The sequence below is a fragment of the Diplotaxodon limnothrissa genome, linkage group LG12, assembly GCF_057381915.1.
Source record: "Diplotaxodon limnothrissa isolate DT_005_m linkage group LG12, D_limnothrissa_male_GT1.1, whole genome shotgun sequence".
Lineage (NCBI taxonomy): Eukaryota > Metazoa > Chordata > Actinopteri > Cichliformes > Cichlidae > Diplotaxodon > Diplotaxodon limnothrissa.
In genome coordinates, this window is record NC_140607.1 from 31,898,999 (window position 1) to 31,914,572 (window position 15,574).

General features: G+C 39.7%; 1 protein-coding gene across 1 annotated transcript in view; it reads left to right on the forward strand.

Annotated features, from left to right (window-relative positions):
* Positions 1-15,574, forward strand: part of col27a1b (collagen, type XXVII, alpha 1b) — a 72,865-nt gene that overhangs the window by 1,710 nt on the left and 55,581 nt on the right. Inside the window, exons 2-4 of the mRNA XM_085368563.1 lie at positions 133-197; positions 5,839-7,139; positions 10,942-10,995. Of these exons, the coding sequence (XP_085224689.1) occupies positions 133-197; positions 5,839-7,139; positions 10,942-10,995 (1,420 nt within the window). The remainder of the gene's footprint in view (positions 1-132; positions 198-5,838; positions 7,140-10,941; positions 10,996-15,574) is intronic.

A 15,574-nucleotide genomic window follows, 5' to 3' on the forward strand; every position in this document is an offset into this window, starting at 1 on the left:
ATTTTTAAGGAATTTATAAGTTTTTTTTATGAAATGTGATTGAAGTGCACCTGAAAGCTGAGTTAATTGTAAAGCACAAAAATTACACAAACCTCTAACATCTGACATGTTTCCTTTTGTCTTTGTATTTAGGAGAGTTCTGATTCTTTGGACTTTACTCTGTTGTACCTGCTCTCTAAGGCTAACACAAGCACAAGGTAAGAAACTTTAAAGCAAAGGTGGGTAAATGTCTGTTATACATTTTCATTCAATGTATTTCTGAGCATGTGGTGTCACAAATATGCTTTAAAACCACTGAGAAAAAGAAAATTGAAATAAACTAATGAGCTGTAGAAGGCTGGGTAAGTATGTGGCCCTAACATGGACTTGTTATTGTGCAAACATTTGTCAGTTTACCACTGTTTATTTGTGAATAGCATAAATCCTGCTCAGCTTTACCTTTATGAGCAGTGCAGTCTGCCAACTACACAGACTGATTCATTGTGTTTACTCTTCGCTGGAAACCATATTAAGTTGTGGTCGAATGTGTGACAGCCACATCTTCTAATATATGTTCATAGAAGCAGGAGGTTTAAATACTTATAACTTGCTGAATTTACTAAACCAATTTTAAAGTGGTTTGGTTTCATTGCTAACGTCTCTGTTACAGCGAAAACTGAACTGGTAACTCAAATGTCGCACACAAAAACAGGTATTCTAATAATGTGCAATCAGATGTGGTTCAGACATTTATTTTGTTGGAAAAAAGATGAACCTGTGGACCTCTTTCATTCTGCAGGAGTTCATTTTTTTGTTTCTAAGCCTCTAAAGCTCAGCAAACCTCATACCCCCTCTTTGATAACTTAATTAAAGTGTTACCTGACCTATCAGCCACACTTTGCAGAGTCTTGTCTGCTTGAAGTACTTTCGCACTTTCATATTGTGACTCACACTCAGCTGTGCATCGATGTCTGCTGCAGTTAGCTTGCTGTTACACATCTGAGAGGCCATTATCAGCTTGTTGTCTGAGTCTGCTGTCAATCAAAAATCCGCCAGATTTTTATTCAATCGGCACTCTTCCCAGTTTCTCGATGTCATTTGATAACGTAAGCCACTGTGTTCCCTGATAGCAGTTTCTGGCAGTTTTATCTGAAACTCTGCATGCATCAGATGATATTTCCCTCCTGTGATGACTGAGTGTCTAGAGACCTAGTATTTTATATGTGTTAATTTGCACACTGTCAGATCCTAACAAAGCACAATTTTGTGCTTGCAAAAGGCTAAAATAGAAAAATAGTTTTGCTGTTACACAACCCGGCAGATTGTTTGGATCATTTGCAAATAGATCACATGGAGCAGTCCTGCAGATATGAAATGTCTATGCATGTTTGGATGTTGTTGCCTGTACTTCACAGTCCAGATTTTGTTATTCTACAGCTTTTAGTCTGCATTGTTTTCTACATTTTGACATCAAACACCAGAAGAAATCTTCACTGTCAGTGTGCACAGGCCTTGAAGTTTAGTTCCTACAGTTACACATATATCAGCAGCCTGTGTGTTTTTTTCAGAAGTGTTCCCGATTGAGGTCAGCCAGAGTACAGTAATCCCAGAGTAGATATGGGAGTTCGTTATGTATGTGTTGATGTAATACCAACCATCTTCTAGATGACAGCCAATCTGTCAGTGCCAGACACTGAACCAGCAAACCTTAGTGAAACTGACTGAGCAACTACATGTACTTCTGTTATGAAGTCAGTTAGGAAAGAAGCCTAAGACTGTTTTCAATAATAATCATGAAAGTAAATAAAAAAGCATACATTCTGGGTGCAGAACCTCCCACAGTTTTTAATATGGAATAGTAAAAGTTTAGCCATGGCCAGCTAAACCACTGGTAATATACACTGCCCAGTAGATGGATTATTGTGCCTCATCAAAGGCCAACAAGCTTCTCTCAGATGAGAAATTTAGTGAAAACAAAACCCTTCTTGTACTTGAAGTTCTTAAAACACATTAATTTTTAGCTCATATGACCAAAAGGATTGTTGGCCTCATGCGTTAACGAGGCATCCATGCCCATCTGACCATTCACGCACAAATTAGTCCTCTTACAGTACTGCATGGCAATAGACATATTTGTCTTTAAGGATACTTTACCATTTTTGCAAGGATCACTTTTTCTCTTACTAAGCATCAGATTTTAGTGAGACTTCCACAAATCGTCTTGCACGTATTCACCAAAACTGTACCCAAGGTTGTGGTCGTGGTCGCATGCGTCAATTTCTGAACAATGACCTGTGAACTGTGATGGATTGTAAGCATGTTGAGCTACTACGTTACTGACGTTCTGGTTCTTCAAAAACAGGCTATGGTTTTTGTTTTTTTTGTAGTCATCCTACAAGTTTTGACCAAAAGGTTCTGAGAACTGTCTTACCATATTTGTGTTTGGTAATTCTCACATCAAAAGACATCTTCTCTTGCACACATGGACAGTTTTTAGTGACTGCTGTGTTTAGCCACCAGCCAGAAAGAGCCTTTCTGTGAGGAGTTTTCAAAGCTTGCATGGGTTCTCCAGGTATTCCGGCCTCTTCCCACTGTCCAAAGACATGTGTGGGTTAGGTAATTAGAAATTCTAAACTGGCTATAAGTATGAATATGAATGGTTGTCTGTTTCCGTACAGCCTGTGCAGTGTATCCTGTCTGTCACGCGATGACAGCTGGGATAGGCTCCAACCCCCAATGGATCTCCTCCAGTGTGTCGAAATGGCAAACCACTAGCCTGACTGTTATTTTTAGAAAATGGACAAAGATCCATGAAGGGAAATCTGGTGAGTGGTTGAGGACTTGAGCAAAGATTGTTTATGTCACGAAAAAACTCCTCCGTTTTCAAAGTGCTCTGAGCAGGCGCCAGATGCTACACTGGCATGTGTCACAATTAGGACGGTTTCCTATAAACGCTCCCTCGGATGCCTCAGGATGTTACTGTAGCACTCCCTGTTGACACTCTCACCCCGAGGAATTAATTTTCTGTGCGTAAACTGAAAAATGTTGAGAGAAATGCAGAACATTTCACATATGACACGCTACCTCTGGGCTTGGAAACTGTGGACTCTTCAATGGAAAACTGCTCGTAGCTGGAGACCCAGATCTCATCACAAACAATAGTCATGTGAAATTTAGGTAAGGTTTAAACAGAAGTTGATGTTGCCTCTCAATGCAGGCTTTAGGTCTTTGGTGAAAATGTACAGCACACAGTATAAGTGGTCAGAGCACCACTTCCTGAGAATGATCTAAAAATAGCAGTCGTGGTGAAAACCATCTGGTGATGGCAGAGAAGATGACCTTGAGCTGGAGATTGTCTAAATTGAAATAATGTAAGGATTTTTACGTACCTGTTCTCAGAACTTTTTGATCACATCACATAAATGTAAAGAGACATGATTTGTTATTCAGTGTTGTTGCTTTTCTTGATGGTATCTATAAAATAGACATTTTTTGTCTCTGCTAGAATATTTTTGCTGTCAAGCTGTTGCAGAAAATACAGAATCTACATTAGCAGCATACTAATAGTGGAAACGTATTAATCTTCCCCTGCTTTCTGTGAAAAGTTTTTGTTGTCTGATACACTTGTACTTTAACTATGCGTGTCTCCAGGATGTGTCAGACTCAGTTCTCAGTTATTATTTTTTCAGCTCATCAGGAGGCCACAAAAAGCCAGAGGCAGCCCGCCTACCCGCTTAGATTTAAATATGCAGTGTAAGCCCTGAAAGTACATCACACAATGAAAGAACAATTTTGCTTTCCTCATACCATATTAACAATTCAAATCAGTTCTATATAAGAAATTTGACTGAAGAAGGCTTTTGTTCTTGTTTCACTTACTGTTTGATGTGTCTTTTCCATGTGTGAATTTTTCAGTCGAGCTGACCTCCCGCTGCCTGCACATACTGAGCTGGATTTCCCACCTCCTAGCGGGACTCGTGTCTATACTTGTTTTTCTTCTGCTGAGCCAGAATTGATCACTTAGCGCTTTATATTTGCTAAGTGAAAAAGAATGGGTATTTACAATTTCTATGTGAGCTTTTAGTCTAAGAAGATGGGGAAACGTACAGAGAAGATTAATACATAATATATATTTAGCATGCGCTGATTGGTTTGAGATTTTTCAGCCCTACTAATTTAAACAGAAAAAAAAAACCTATATTTAGAATCACTGATTACCTAAATTTATGGCTAATAATAGAAAATAATATAATAATGTGAAGTGAGTCTGTTTTGATTTGAAGAGTTCAGTCCATTATATTTATAGTCAAAAGAAAAGGCTAATCCATGAAGTCAGGCCTGGCATGAAACAGGTAAGTTGGGATTGACATAGTTTAAATAGTGTAGCTGAGATTTGCCAGTTTAATGTGTAGAATGGTGTGAGCTGAGCTATAATGTGGGTATTGAGATCCAAATCTACTCAGTTTTGTTCATCACACGCTGGTTTATATCATAAAGATCCTGCAGTATTATGGTCTGATCATATAAACAAGCACTTGATGATAATGGGGAGGAAGAACTAATGATAAGAGACCCGTTGATGTGCTGAGATTGTGAGCTGACTTTAATGTCTTGACCTGACTGCCCGAAGTAACGATGTGCTTGATGTTTGACTTCTAAAGATGAGTAAATGTTATTTTTTCAAATGCAACATCGAAGTTAAAAGAATAAATAACTGAGACAACCTTGATGCTGTTACTTTAATGGGTCTCGGTTTGTGGTTTGGGACAAGCAGTGTTACTAAATGTATAATATTTCAGCTTTTTCTCTATTTAAATTTTGGTTAAATATAGGTTATAATGGTATTGGTTCATTGAAAGAATGTTTCTGACTCGATATTCTATTCTAATAGGTGGTAAATGGACTGGTTTTTATGTAGCGCTTTTCTACTTGAGCACTCAAAGTGCTTTGTACTGGTTGCATCATTCACACATCTAACACAGTCTTCTAACACTCCAATACATTGGCGTTAGTTTCTTGCCCAGGGATATTTGGGATGCAGACAGGAGCAGCCATCGATTGAACCACCAACCTTCCGATCAGTAGATAAGGTCATCTAGTAATCGGAAGGTTGGTAGCTCTGCCTCCTGGTCACAAGAGAAATGGGACACTTTCCCAAGAGTGTACGTTTATCGCAAAGAGTTCTTTAGAAAAAAAGCACCCGTCTCTTGCTACAATGAAATGTGGATTTAATTAAACTTTAGCACAAAGGTGTGGATCCAATTAGGTACAATATACAGAATACACAGTGCTGTAATGGATCACTGTTACCCACATTTTCCTCCCTTGAGAAGCAAGTAGCAATTAAAACCCCCAGAAAATACAGCAGTGTGTTTTCATGAGCTTGGGCCCCTGTCAGAGCGATCATCTTTAATCAGCAGACATTTCCAGATAAAGCGAGATAGCATTTCCGTTTCTAATGCACCTCTTAAAAACCCACCACTTTCCTTTCCAGGGACTCGTTCAGCCTCCTTACCCTGAAATTGTTCCAATTAAGCCTGATGTAACGATCACACAATTTCCAGCAATCCCCAAAAGCAAATATGGAAGTGTGACCATATATTGGAAATTTTATGCAGTCTTTTAAAATTGTCTTTGCCTCAGGTTTTTCCATTAGTTGGACTTTAAACTTACGATGCCATGACGGGAATTCACATCTTAATAGATGATCATTTATATTATTGCACTTTTGTTTTTACTTGAATACAGATTGCATTTGAGTAGGATGCTAATAATCAGATTCTTGTGTAAATTTAATTAGCTTATTAATTGCACACAGAATTAGCTGTCCGCTAATGTTTCTTTCTTGTTTCCTTAAAGATGTAGATGTCTTGCAGCAGCTTGGACTTACTGGGCGAAGGCCTGGCAGCTCCCCATCTTCAAGCTCTCGATCCATCCATCATGGCATCATCCCCTTCAAGTCAGGCGTTATCCTCACTGAGAGGGCACGCATCCAGGCACCTCTGCACACTGTTATACCCTCTTCTTACAACCCCTCCAATCTCTCCCTTATCCTTAGCCTATCTGTTCATCGCATCAACAACGCTTTCCTTTTCTCAGCTCTGTCAAAGAAAAGAAAAGTTCAGCTCGGAGTGCAGTTTGTACCAGGGAAGATCCTTGTACACGTAGGACAGCAGAGCTCTGTAAGTTTTGACTACGATGTCTACAATGGCCAGTGGCACAGTCTGGCTTTGGATATTCGAGGCCAACAAGTGTTCTTACACACATCTTGTGGTAAGAAAAGCATACATGCAGATTTGCATTCTAGAAAACAGGAGACTCTGGATCCAGAGGGCTCCTTCCTGCTGGGCAGAATGGACCACAGCTCGGTGCCATTTGAAGGTGCCATCTGTCAGTTTGACATTTATCCCTCAGCCGAGGCAGCTCATAACTATTGTGATTACATTAAGAAACAATGCAGAGAAGCTGACACTTATCGGCCTGTATTTCCACCACTGCTACCTCTATTTTCCACAGACCCAAACGTTACTGTCACTCACATAACTCCTCTCTCTTTGACGGAGATATCCAAAAAGGCTCGGACACCTAATTTGGCCTTCACTGAGGAAAACATGAGGACTACAGTTCTTCCTTCAACCAACTCCGTGATGTCTGTGTATATGGCAATGAGTACTCCAAAACCTGGTGCTGTGTCCGTTTCTCCAACAGTTCACCCAGGGCTTGAAAGCCCATCTAGATTTCCAACTCAGTCTGTTACAACATCTCCTGGGATCAACATGACTCCACCGAACCCCAAACCAACCTCACACGCCATAAAAAACACAAAGCAGGCAGATACCAACTCACCGCAACCTTCTGGAAAAAGTATACACTTACCTGTTTTTACCAGATCATCAGAGATGAAGCCGGCTCTCCAAAGTACAGCTGCTTCCACGCAGGGGTCTCCTTCAAACGCCTACTTTTATAATAAAAAGCAGCTAACCACAGTAGCTCCAAAGAAACCCGAGCCAAAGGTGACCAGCGTGCTGGATGTCAAGCCCACCTCGCTCACTCCAGTCACTCCAGCTGCAACAGATGGCTTTCAAACATTTGACCTGGAACCGACCCAATTCTCTGCACTCGCTGGATCACCTGGACTAAAGGGCGAACCAGGACCGCCGGTAAGTGTGTCAGCTCTAAACAAACACAACACAAACATTTTGCTGAAATCCGTGAATGTCTGTGTTGAAATAACTGTAAAACGATTAGATGAGTACATTTCTGGTGTTGCTGTGTTTGAATTCAAGCATTATTTTTTATCTTTGTATTGTTATATTTTAGCTTAGTCTATTAACCCTTTGTTGAACCACAGTGACACATAAGTTCAACAGGTTGTTGCTTCAATAATGGCTTATTTGCTGGTTCACTCTGTGATCTCCAGACCTGCTCTGATGTAAAAACTGATGCTGCTCTTTATTGTGTGGTTTTGTGAATCAGGCAGTGACCCAGCGTGTACTGTTCTGATTGTAGAAGTGCTGGTTGTGTTAATGATGGGGAGTTTTTAAAAATCCACTAAATCGTTTTATTTCATGACTTTGATAAAGTACTTGCAAGCAGTGCTAATAATTTTCAAACCTCATTTTTATTTTCAAAGCTATGGTGAAAACAGTCAGGTTCACAGTCGGCATTTGCCAGTCAGTGTTTGTCTTGGTGGAAGGGCCGGCAGTGAGGTGTTAGATTCCTTTGGGAGGGAGTGGGACTGCTCAGAGAACGAATACTTTTAAAGCAGGGTCAAAGGTAAAAAGGGATAAAGCACTTGTGCCCAGTTACCTATTGGGACTAAATATTTGAAGGCCTTATAATATAATATAAATGTTACACTTGCATACAGGGCAATAATAAATACAATTGTATTGTTGTGTTTCTTACTAGTTATGTTGTCTGAACAAGTTGCTGAGTTTGGCTTATAGTCCAATTTAACTTATCTTATGTGCCATTTATTATTATTTTTAAATTCTGATGCCACTCTGCTGGGATACAGCTGACGTAAGTGGGCTGCTCACAAGAGTTTCACGAACTTTGTTTTGAAAATGTGGTTATGATAGGCTCAAATATAAAGTATAAATCTAATCTGAAGTGATGATTAGATGATAAAAGAAGGTTTTAATTTTGAAGAACCAGAGTCTATTTGGATCTTGAAGCTTTTGGAGCATTGAGATACATATTGTTTGTTCACATGAATCAGATAAATATACATATATTTCAGAAAAAAATAGACAATACAGAGAATACCGATGTCATTGTAAAGTTCAGTGTTTCAGTTAGATAAGTGATCTTTTTTTCATGTTACCCTGTATGAAATTATTTCAACACCGATGTATACAATAATATCATAATTTATTTCATCGTGTAATATTCTCAGGTAAAGACATCCATCCATCGATCTAACGAAAAGTTCTTGATGCCTAACCAAACCAGTGGTTGTAAGCAAAATAAAAAAATTAAGTGCAAACGAAATTAATCGGCTAATGAAAACAAAGCCCTGGATTGATAACAGAGTCGGATCTCCTGGCTGGAAAACTTGTCATCTACACTCCTCCGACCTAAATATGTAGACTTTGTCTCTCTAAAATATAACAGTAGTATAACTCTTGAAGTCTGCTATTGCCTCATCAGCGCACTGATGGCAAGGGTTTCACTCTGGTATGACAGCGCTATCTGATGGAATGGCAGTATCTGTCACCCTGGGAGCACATTAAGAATGGCTATCAATTAATATTCTAATTATATAACGGAATATAAATTAGATTGGATATTCAATTGTCAAATGATTAATTGATTGTGAGGGGGAAAAAATTCTACAGCGCCAGCAGCAGTCTCTCTCTCGAGTGGCACAGAATGCGAGGGTGGCCGGGGGAGTTAATGACATGCGCTGCTCCAAGTGTAAGAGATAAATAATTTCGCTTAATCGAGGAACATATGATAGCGATTAGGGAACGTGAGTGAATGGGTCATAATATTTGTCTGATGTTGTAAATAACGATTCAGTTGCTAGCCATGAGCTAAGCTGGATGTTTAGGAGGAAGTTGGAGACATTTGGATAGTTTATTATTGTTTGGTATTGTTTGTTTTGTTTTGGGGGTTTTTAAACAAATTATTATGTGGTTTTTGGAGAATGCTGACTGTCACGGCGGGGTGCGCCGATGTGTGCGGAAACAGGACCCAAAAGCAGATGATGACGAGGAATAGTAATGATTAACAGAAAAGTGAACCTTTATTGCGATGACGGCAGGAAATGAACCAAGAGACCAAAGCAAACAGGCAAAACACTAAGAAACAAAACACTAAAGGTACTAAGACCAAAAACTATAACTATGACCGAGGTGGAAAATAAACAGGCTAAGACTATGACTATGACTGTAACTCTGGTGAGAATAAACAGACGAACTGACAATGGCATGAAGAAAACAAAAGGCTTAAATACAGACATGAGGTGATCAGGGGAAGTGGCGACACATGGGGGAAAACAGCTGACAGACATTAACCTAATGACAGGACCAGGAGAGGAAAGCTAAATACAATGAACAAAGAACACATGACATTGTCAGAATAAAACAGGAAATGACAACACAATTTAACAGACCTAATACGTGATGAAATAAATAGAAAACCCCAAAACATAGAAAACCCAGGAACAATAACTGCCTAAACTAAAGGCAAATAGGAAATAACACAAACTAATAACATATCAAAAAATACAAAGAAAACTCAGAGTGCTGGGTCGGAGACCCAGCCTGTGACACTGACACCACTTTTAAGATACATACACTAATGGTGACAAATGTTACATGATGTAATTTTGTTCTCAGAAGGTCAAATTGGTGGTGACTGTTTGGCCCTTCTGTGCTGCCATGTTTTAGGATTTTTTGCTTCTTTGCGGTGATATTATACTTGAAGCACTGCTTACTGTCATATTTGCTGCTTACCTTTCTACACCAATCAGCTTTTTGACAGATTGAATTAATGTGATACTTTATCAAATTCCCCCCTTTCTGCAAACTGCAGTTTGACTGGTTGGTGGAGGCGTACAACTAAAATTTTAGTCATGTTTCAATCTAATGACTTCTCTGAAAACATGAGCTCCAGTACTGCCTTGGCACTGACCCTAGCAGCGACTACAGCTGAGTCTACTTATCATGTGTGGACAGCCTGATGGTTGCAATCTAAAGAATCTAAAAGTTGTTGAAAGACATTTGGATTTCCAGAGTGTACGGAGGCTGAAATAGTATAATTATAGCTTGTGGTCTTGGCTGAGACAGACCAAAGTGCTCCATACATCTGACATTATTACAGTAGCCCAATTTCAGCAGGACTGCCTCGGGCTGTTTTAGGTCTATTTTTTCTTTTCCACTTTAAACTGCTTGAACAATGGGAAAATAAGTAACAATCCTAACATTTCAAGCAAACTCAGGTTCCTCAGATTGACCCCTCATTAAGTTTGACCTTGCAGGACTTTGCTAATCCATGTATGAAATTGTTTCAAAGCTAGCTGATGCTTATAATTAATGTGATCGGCTGTGACTGGAACCAGCGCCGACCTCCCAACCAGTGCAATGACTCAGAGTTACAGTGTATGCACTTTAGTGGTTTTGGGCTGAAATAACATTGGCTGCTGAGGGAGAGTGCGACATTAGTTTCTAACAAGATATCCTCATGCCTGCCAGCGTCTCAGTGCCCGAGTGCTTTGCAACTTATAGCTAACTTCACCAAGGGACAAAAAAACTCAACATGTTTTTACTAATTGACTCTTGAGCTTGAGTGGCTTTTAAAGGTTTTTCTTTACTTTGAAAACTCCAAACTTGCTGTCTTTTATTATTCAAGAGTATTCAAGACTCTCTTAAAATAACACAAAAAAGGCAGCAGCTTCTATTTCCTCCTCTGTATTTCACTCGGACACTGACAACTTCTATATTTTGCTTTTAGGGTCTTCCAGGACTTCCAGGGTTGCCAGGAAAGCCGGGCAAGAGGGGCCCACGGGTGAGCATTTCCCAGTCAATCCAACCAGTGACAAGTTTAACCACAAATACCCACAATTCTTCTTTCTTCCCCTTCTGGGCTCTTCTACAGTTCCTTTCACGCTCAAATCTCTATAATGCTCTAATGATAGGGTGATAACACCACTAGCTGTTCACCGATGTGCATGACCTTTTGAGTGTTTTGATCAAGCGCTCAGTGGATCACAGAAGATTTTTCAGTCACTTGTTAGTTCACTTTGGCTCTGGGTTTGATCTAGCTGACCTTATGTTTTCAAGGTCCGTTTGCAAAGCTTTAGAGCAAGCAAACACAACCTACACATATGTGGGTTAAAATATAATGGATCACATTATGTAGATATTTAATAGACGCTGAGAAAAATGAAGGTTGCAGCACATTAACAGTACTTAAATTAGGCATGGGTCCTAAGTTAATGTCAGTGAATAGTTCTATTGTATTCCAATGAGTATAAGTCTTCTGGTGCCATGTCTTTAATTTCTAGACTCAGTGTAGCTCGAGAACTGATGGAATCAAATAGAGAAGGTGGAGATGTTATTTTAAGCTCATGTTTTCAGAAGAAATTTAAGAAGTGAAAGAACACCGGGGCATAATTTGTCCTAAGGGAAGGTTTATTGTTATAATTTCTCTCAAAGACATTGTCATTGATGGGTGTTTGTGTAGTTTCTGACCTGTGAACTACTTCTTCACCACCCATGGATAGAATGAAAGAGGAAACATTTTCAGTGGTGTGATACTGGTCTTTTTGTTGACCTGCCACTAAAGTGTACCTGCAGAGCACTTGTGCATCTAAAGACTTTGCATATCAGCTACCTACTGGAGCCTATGAGACTGCACCCTGCAGTTGGGCCTCAGGGGTGGGTTGTGGAACCCAATCTCTTTAAACAAGGAAGAAAGAGGGCTTTGTCCCCATCTTATTAAAGGCATTTAAGACCCTGTCTGGAGCTCAGTAGCTCTCTCCAGTTGTACTCCATACCCTCTATAGAGCTCATTCATCATCAAGCTCTCGAGACCCAACTATAGGCCACGCTGACTCAGATTGCGAGGGTGCAGTTCAGGTTTTTCAACGTTTCCATGAACCGTCCTGGTTTACACGATTAGAGAGGGAATACCAAACGGCTACACGCATGACCTGCAGAAAGCTAACAAGTGGACTCTGATCTAGTAAATCCGTTATAAACATTTGGATTAAAACTGACGTTTGCTGTATTTTTTATTTGGTGTTCATTTCCATGTAATTCAAAACGTAGTTGCTTTTTTTGGCCCCATTTTGTGCCCATTTGTCAAAAAAGTTTAAACTTAAAACAACAATGTTTAGTAGAAAAACGAATGACTCAGTGTGGAAACAAGGCCAAGTGTGACTGGGAAGCCTAGTGACTTTGTTTTGGTTGAATTCAAACTCACCAGAGCAGAATCCAATTTAAACGAATGAGTCTCTACACTGTGTACGGCTAAATTTACAGAATTATCATACAGTTGCCACAGTTAGTCCATTTTTCAAGAATTTTCTGTCTGAAACATTTTCATCACTAATTCAAGAGTTATATCTTTCATGCAAGAGATATTTGGAAAAGGCAGGATGTAAGCAACTGCAGATTCAGTTGGCTGTATAAGATGCTGGTCACCTATGGGAAATTAAAAGGCATGGGGAAATAGAGAATGTGTAAAAGTATTTTCTCAAGTTAAAAGAGCAATCCAATCTTTTGCAGATCAAATTTCACCTTCTTTCTGGTCAGATATAAACCAAATGTTCCAGGGAGACACAATATTAAAGAAGCTGCTCTGCTATTGCAGAAAATATGTGAACAGTGTAGCATTTCCGGGAAAGTGTAGTTCTTTTTCCCATCATAAACTTTACAACGTTTGGAATATCCCTGCACTATTAAGGCTTTACCTCTCTGACATCGAGGTGCCATGTCTGACCGAGCAGACAGTCTCACCGCTGCTACCACCTTAAAGCACCTCTTGACACGTGAAAACATCCATGTTCCTTGACACAGCCGTAAACCTGGCAGGGTGCCGAAGATCACCTGGCACTGAATGTGAGGCTTGAGAGAAGATCAAAGAGGGCTTTGTGCAAACAAACTGACCTGCCAGCGTATAATCAGTATGCAATGCTGGGTTATTGTGAAACTGAGAATATTTGCACAATTGCCTGAAGAATGCTTGATACATTCTGACACAAATTGCAGGGTCAGCAATGGAACTGATTAATTCAATTCAATTCAATTTTATTTATATAGCGCCAAATCACAACAAAATCGACTATGATTATGCAGGGTACATGCTCCGTATGTAGCCATGACTAAGAGCTAGATTACATTTGCTATTTTTCACACATTCAAGTTAAGAGACACTGACATTCTGAACAGTTAAGATAAGATAAGATAGAACTTTATTAATCCCTCAGGTGGGTTCCTCTGGGAAATTCGACTTCCAAAAAGCACAGCAACGACCGAAGTTACAGTTACAGAATTGTTATATATATATATATATATATATATATATGCATATGTATGTATATATATATATATATATATATATATATATATATATATATATATATATATATATATATATATATATATATATATGCATATGTATGTATATATATATATATATATATATATATATATATATATATACACACACACACACACATATATAAATACAGAGACAAATATAAATAAAATATACAAAGGGGATAAATAGAATAAATAGGAATAAAAAATAAAAATACAAGTGAATTGCACATTTCAAGTATTGAGTCTATTGCACTGTTGACTATTTACAAAAAGTATTGCACAAGGTATTGTACAGTGAGGTGAAGAGGCACTACAGCTTAGTTGTTCCCCCCTCCTTTGTCCTCCTGTTTCCCCTCCCTCTCCCCTCCAGAGAGGAGTTAAACAGTCTGATGGCGTGTGGGACAAAGGAGTTTTTAAGTCTGTTAGTTCTTGTCTTGGGGAGAAGCAACCTGTCACTGAACAGACTCTTCTGATTGTTTATGGCCGTGTGCAGAGGATGCCTGGCATTGTTCATAATGTCCATCAGTTTCTTTAATGTCCTTTTCTCTGCCACTGTCACCAGAGTGTCCAGCTTCATGCCGACCACAGAGCTAGCCTTCCTGATCAGTTTCTCCAGCCTGGATGAGTCCCTCTTTGCTGTGCTGCTCCCCCAGCACACCACAGCATAGAAAAGTACTCCAGCAACCACCGACTGGTAAAACATCCTCAGGAGCTTCCTGCAGATGTTAAAAGACCTCAGCCTCCTGAGGAAGTACAGTCGGCTTTGGGCTTTTTTGTACAGGTGCTCTGTGTTGCACCTGTTTGTTGATCACCAATGAAATGATCCTGAACATCAACAGAAACACTGACCATATGCCAGTGTCACATCAAGAGAATTCAGTCCTAACCACAGACATGTCAAGAAAATGCCAACTCCACACAGACAGGCTCAGTCGGTCACCATTGTTTTCAATGTGAAACAAGAACCCTGTTTGATGATTGCAAATTAAGTTGTTGGGGCCAGATTAGTCATTGCACAACACCAGCTGTACTGATGACCGTGCCACTGATCTTGGGGAAACAATTAGTGCTCAGTTAGGACCCGAGCTCATAACTCAATAAAATTAATAAGCTAAGATCTTTTAATGTACATTATATTGCATAAGCATCATATAAAAGCTAGTAATTCCGTCCCTGTGCTCCAGAGAAGGCGTTAGCAGGTCTGTTCTGGGTTAATGGCCTATAAAACTGCAGCACTCCACGCGCCACTCCTGTAAAAACCTTGCCCCACATCATAAACCTGGTCACAGTGCTGGCACATAGGTACCCTTCATCTGCAGACCTCAGGTGTGTTTGTGTGCTTCTATATCTTATTAGTATTCATTATCTTGCGGTTATGTGCTGGTGGTCTCTAAATGACCACTTGTCAGGGCTCATTTTAATAATTAATAATGTGAAGGCACTTTGACAAATGTATGCATTCTACTTATTATTCTTTTCCCTGCTGGGATATCACCCAAACAGCTTGTCATCATTATTAGGCCTCCTTACCTTATGTACTGTGAGAATGTAATTTGTAATACACTATCCTGACCTCTCTTTTTCTCAGTTTCTCTTTCGTCCTTGCTTCCTATCTGAAGCTAATGACTTCCATACGTTTTCATATTGAGCTGAAAGGCAGAATGGTCTGACTAGAAGAGGAGGAGGAAATCTGTAGATGAGCTTCTGTTAAGTGTCTCCATATGTCCAGCAGCAAGCGTCTGCTTGGGGAGAGGTCTGGCCAGTTTGAGGGGAACTGTCCAGGCTGTGGACTCTCCACAGTGTGATAATACAGCACGATAAATAACAGAGACAGAAACTGGCTGGATCACCCAACCGTACACTTACACCTTTTGGCCCCTGTCTATTTTACTCAGAGTAATTCAATCCCTCACTTTCACCTCCAGCTTGGGGGGGAATGTGTCTCTTCACAACTAATGGAAACTCTTTGCAACTCAAAGAACTGGTTGAAGTTACAGTAGCTTCCCGTTCAGGGCCTTTTCAACATGTTTCATTGCTTT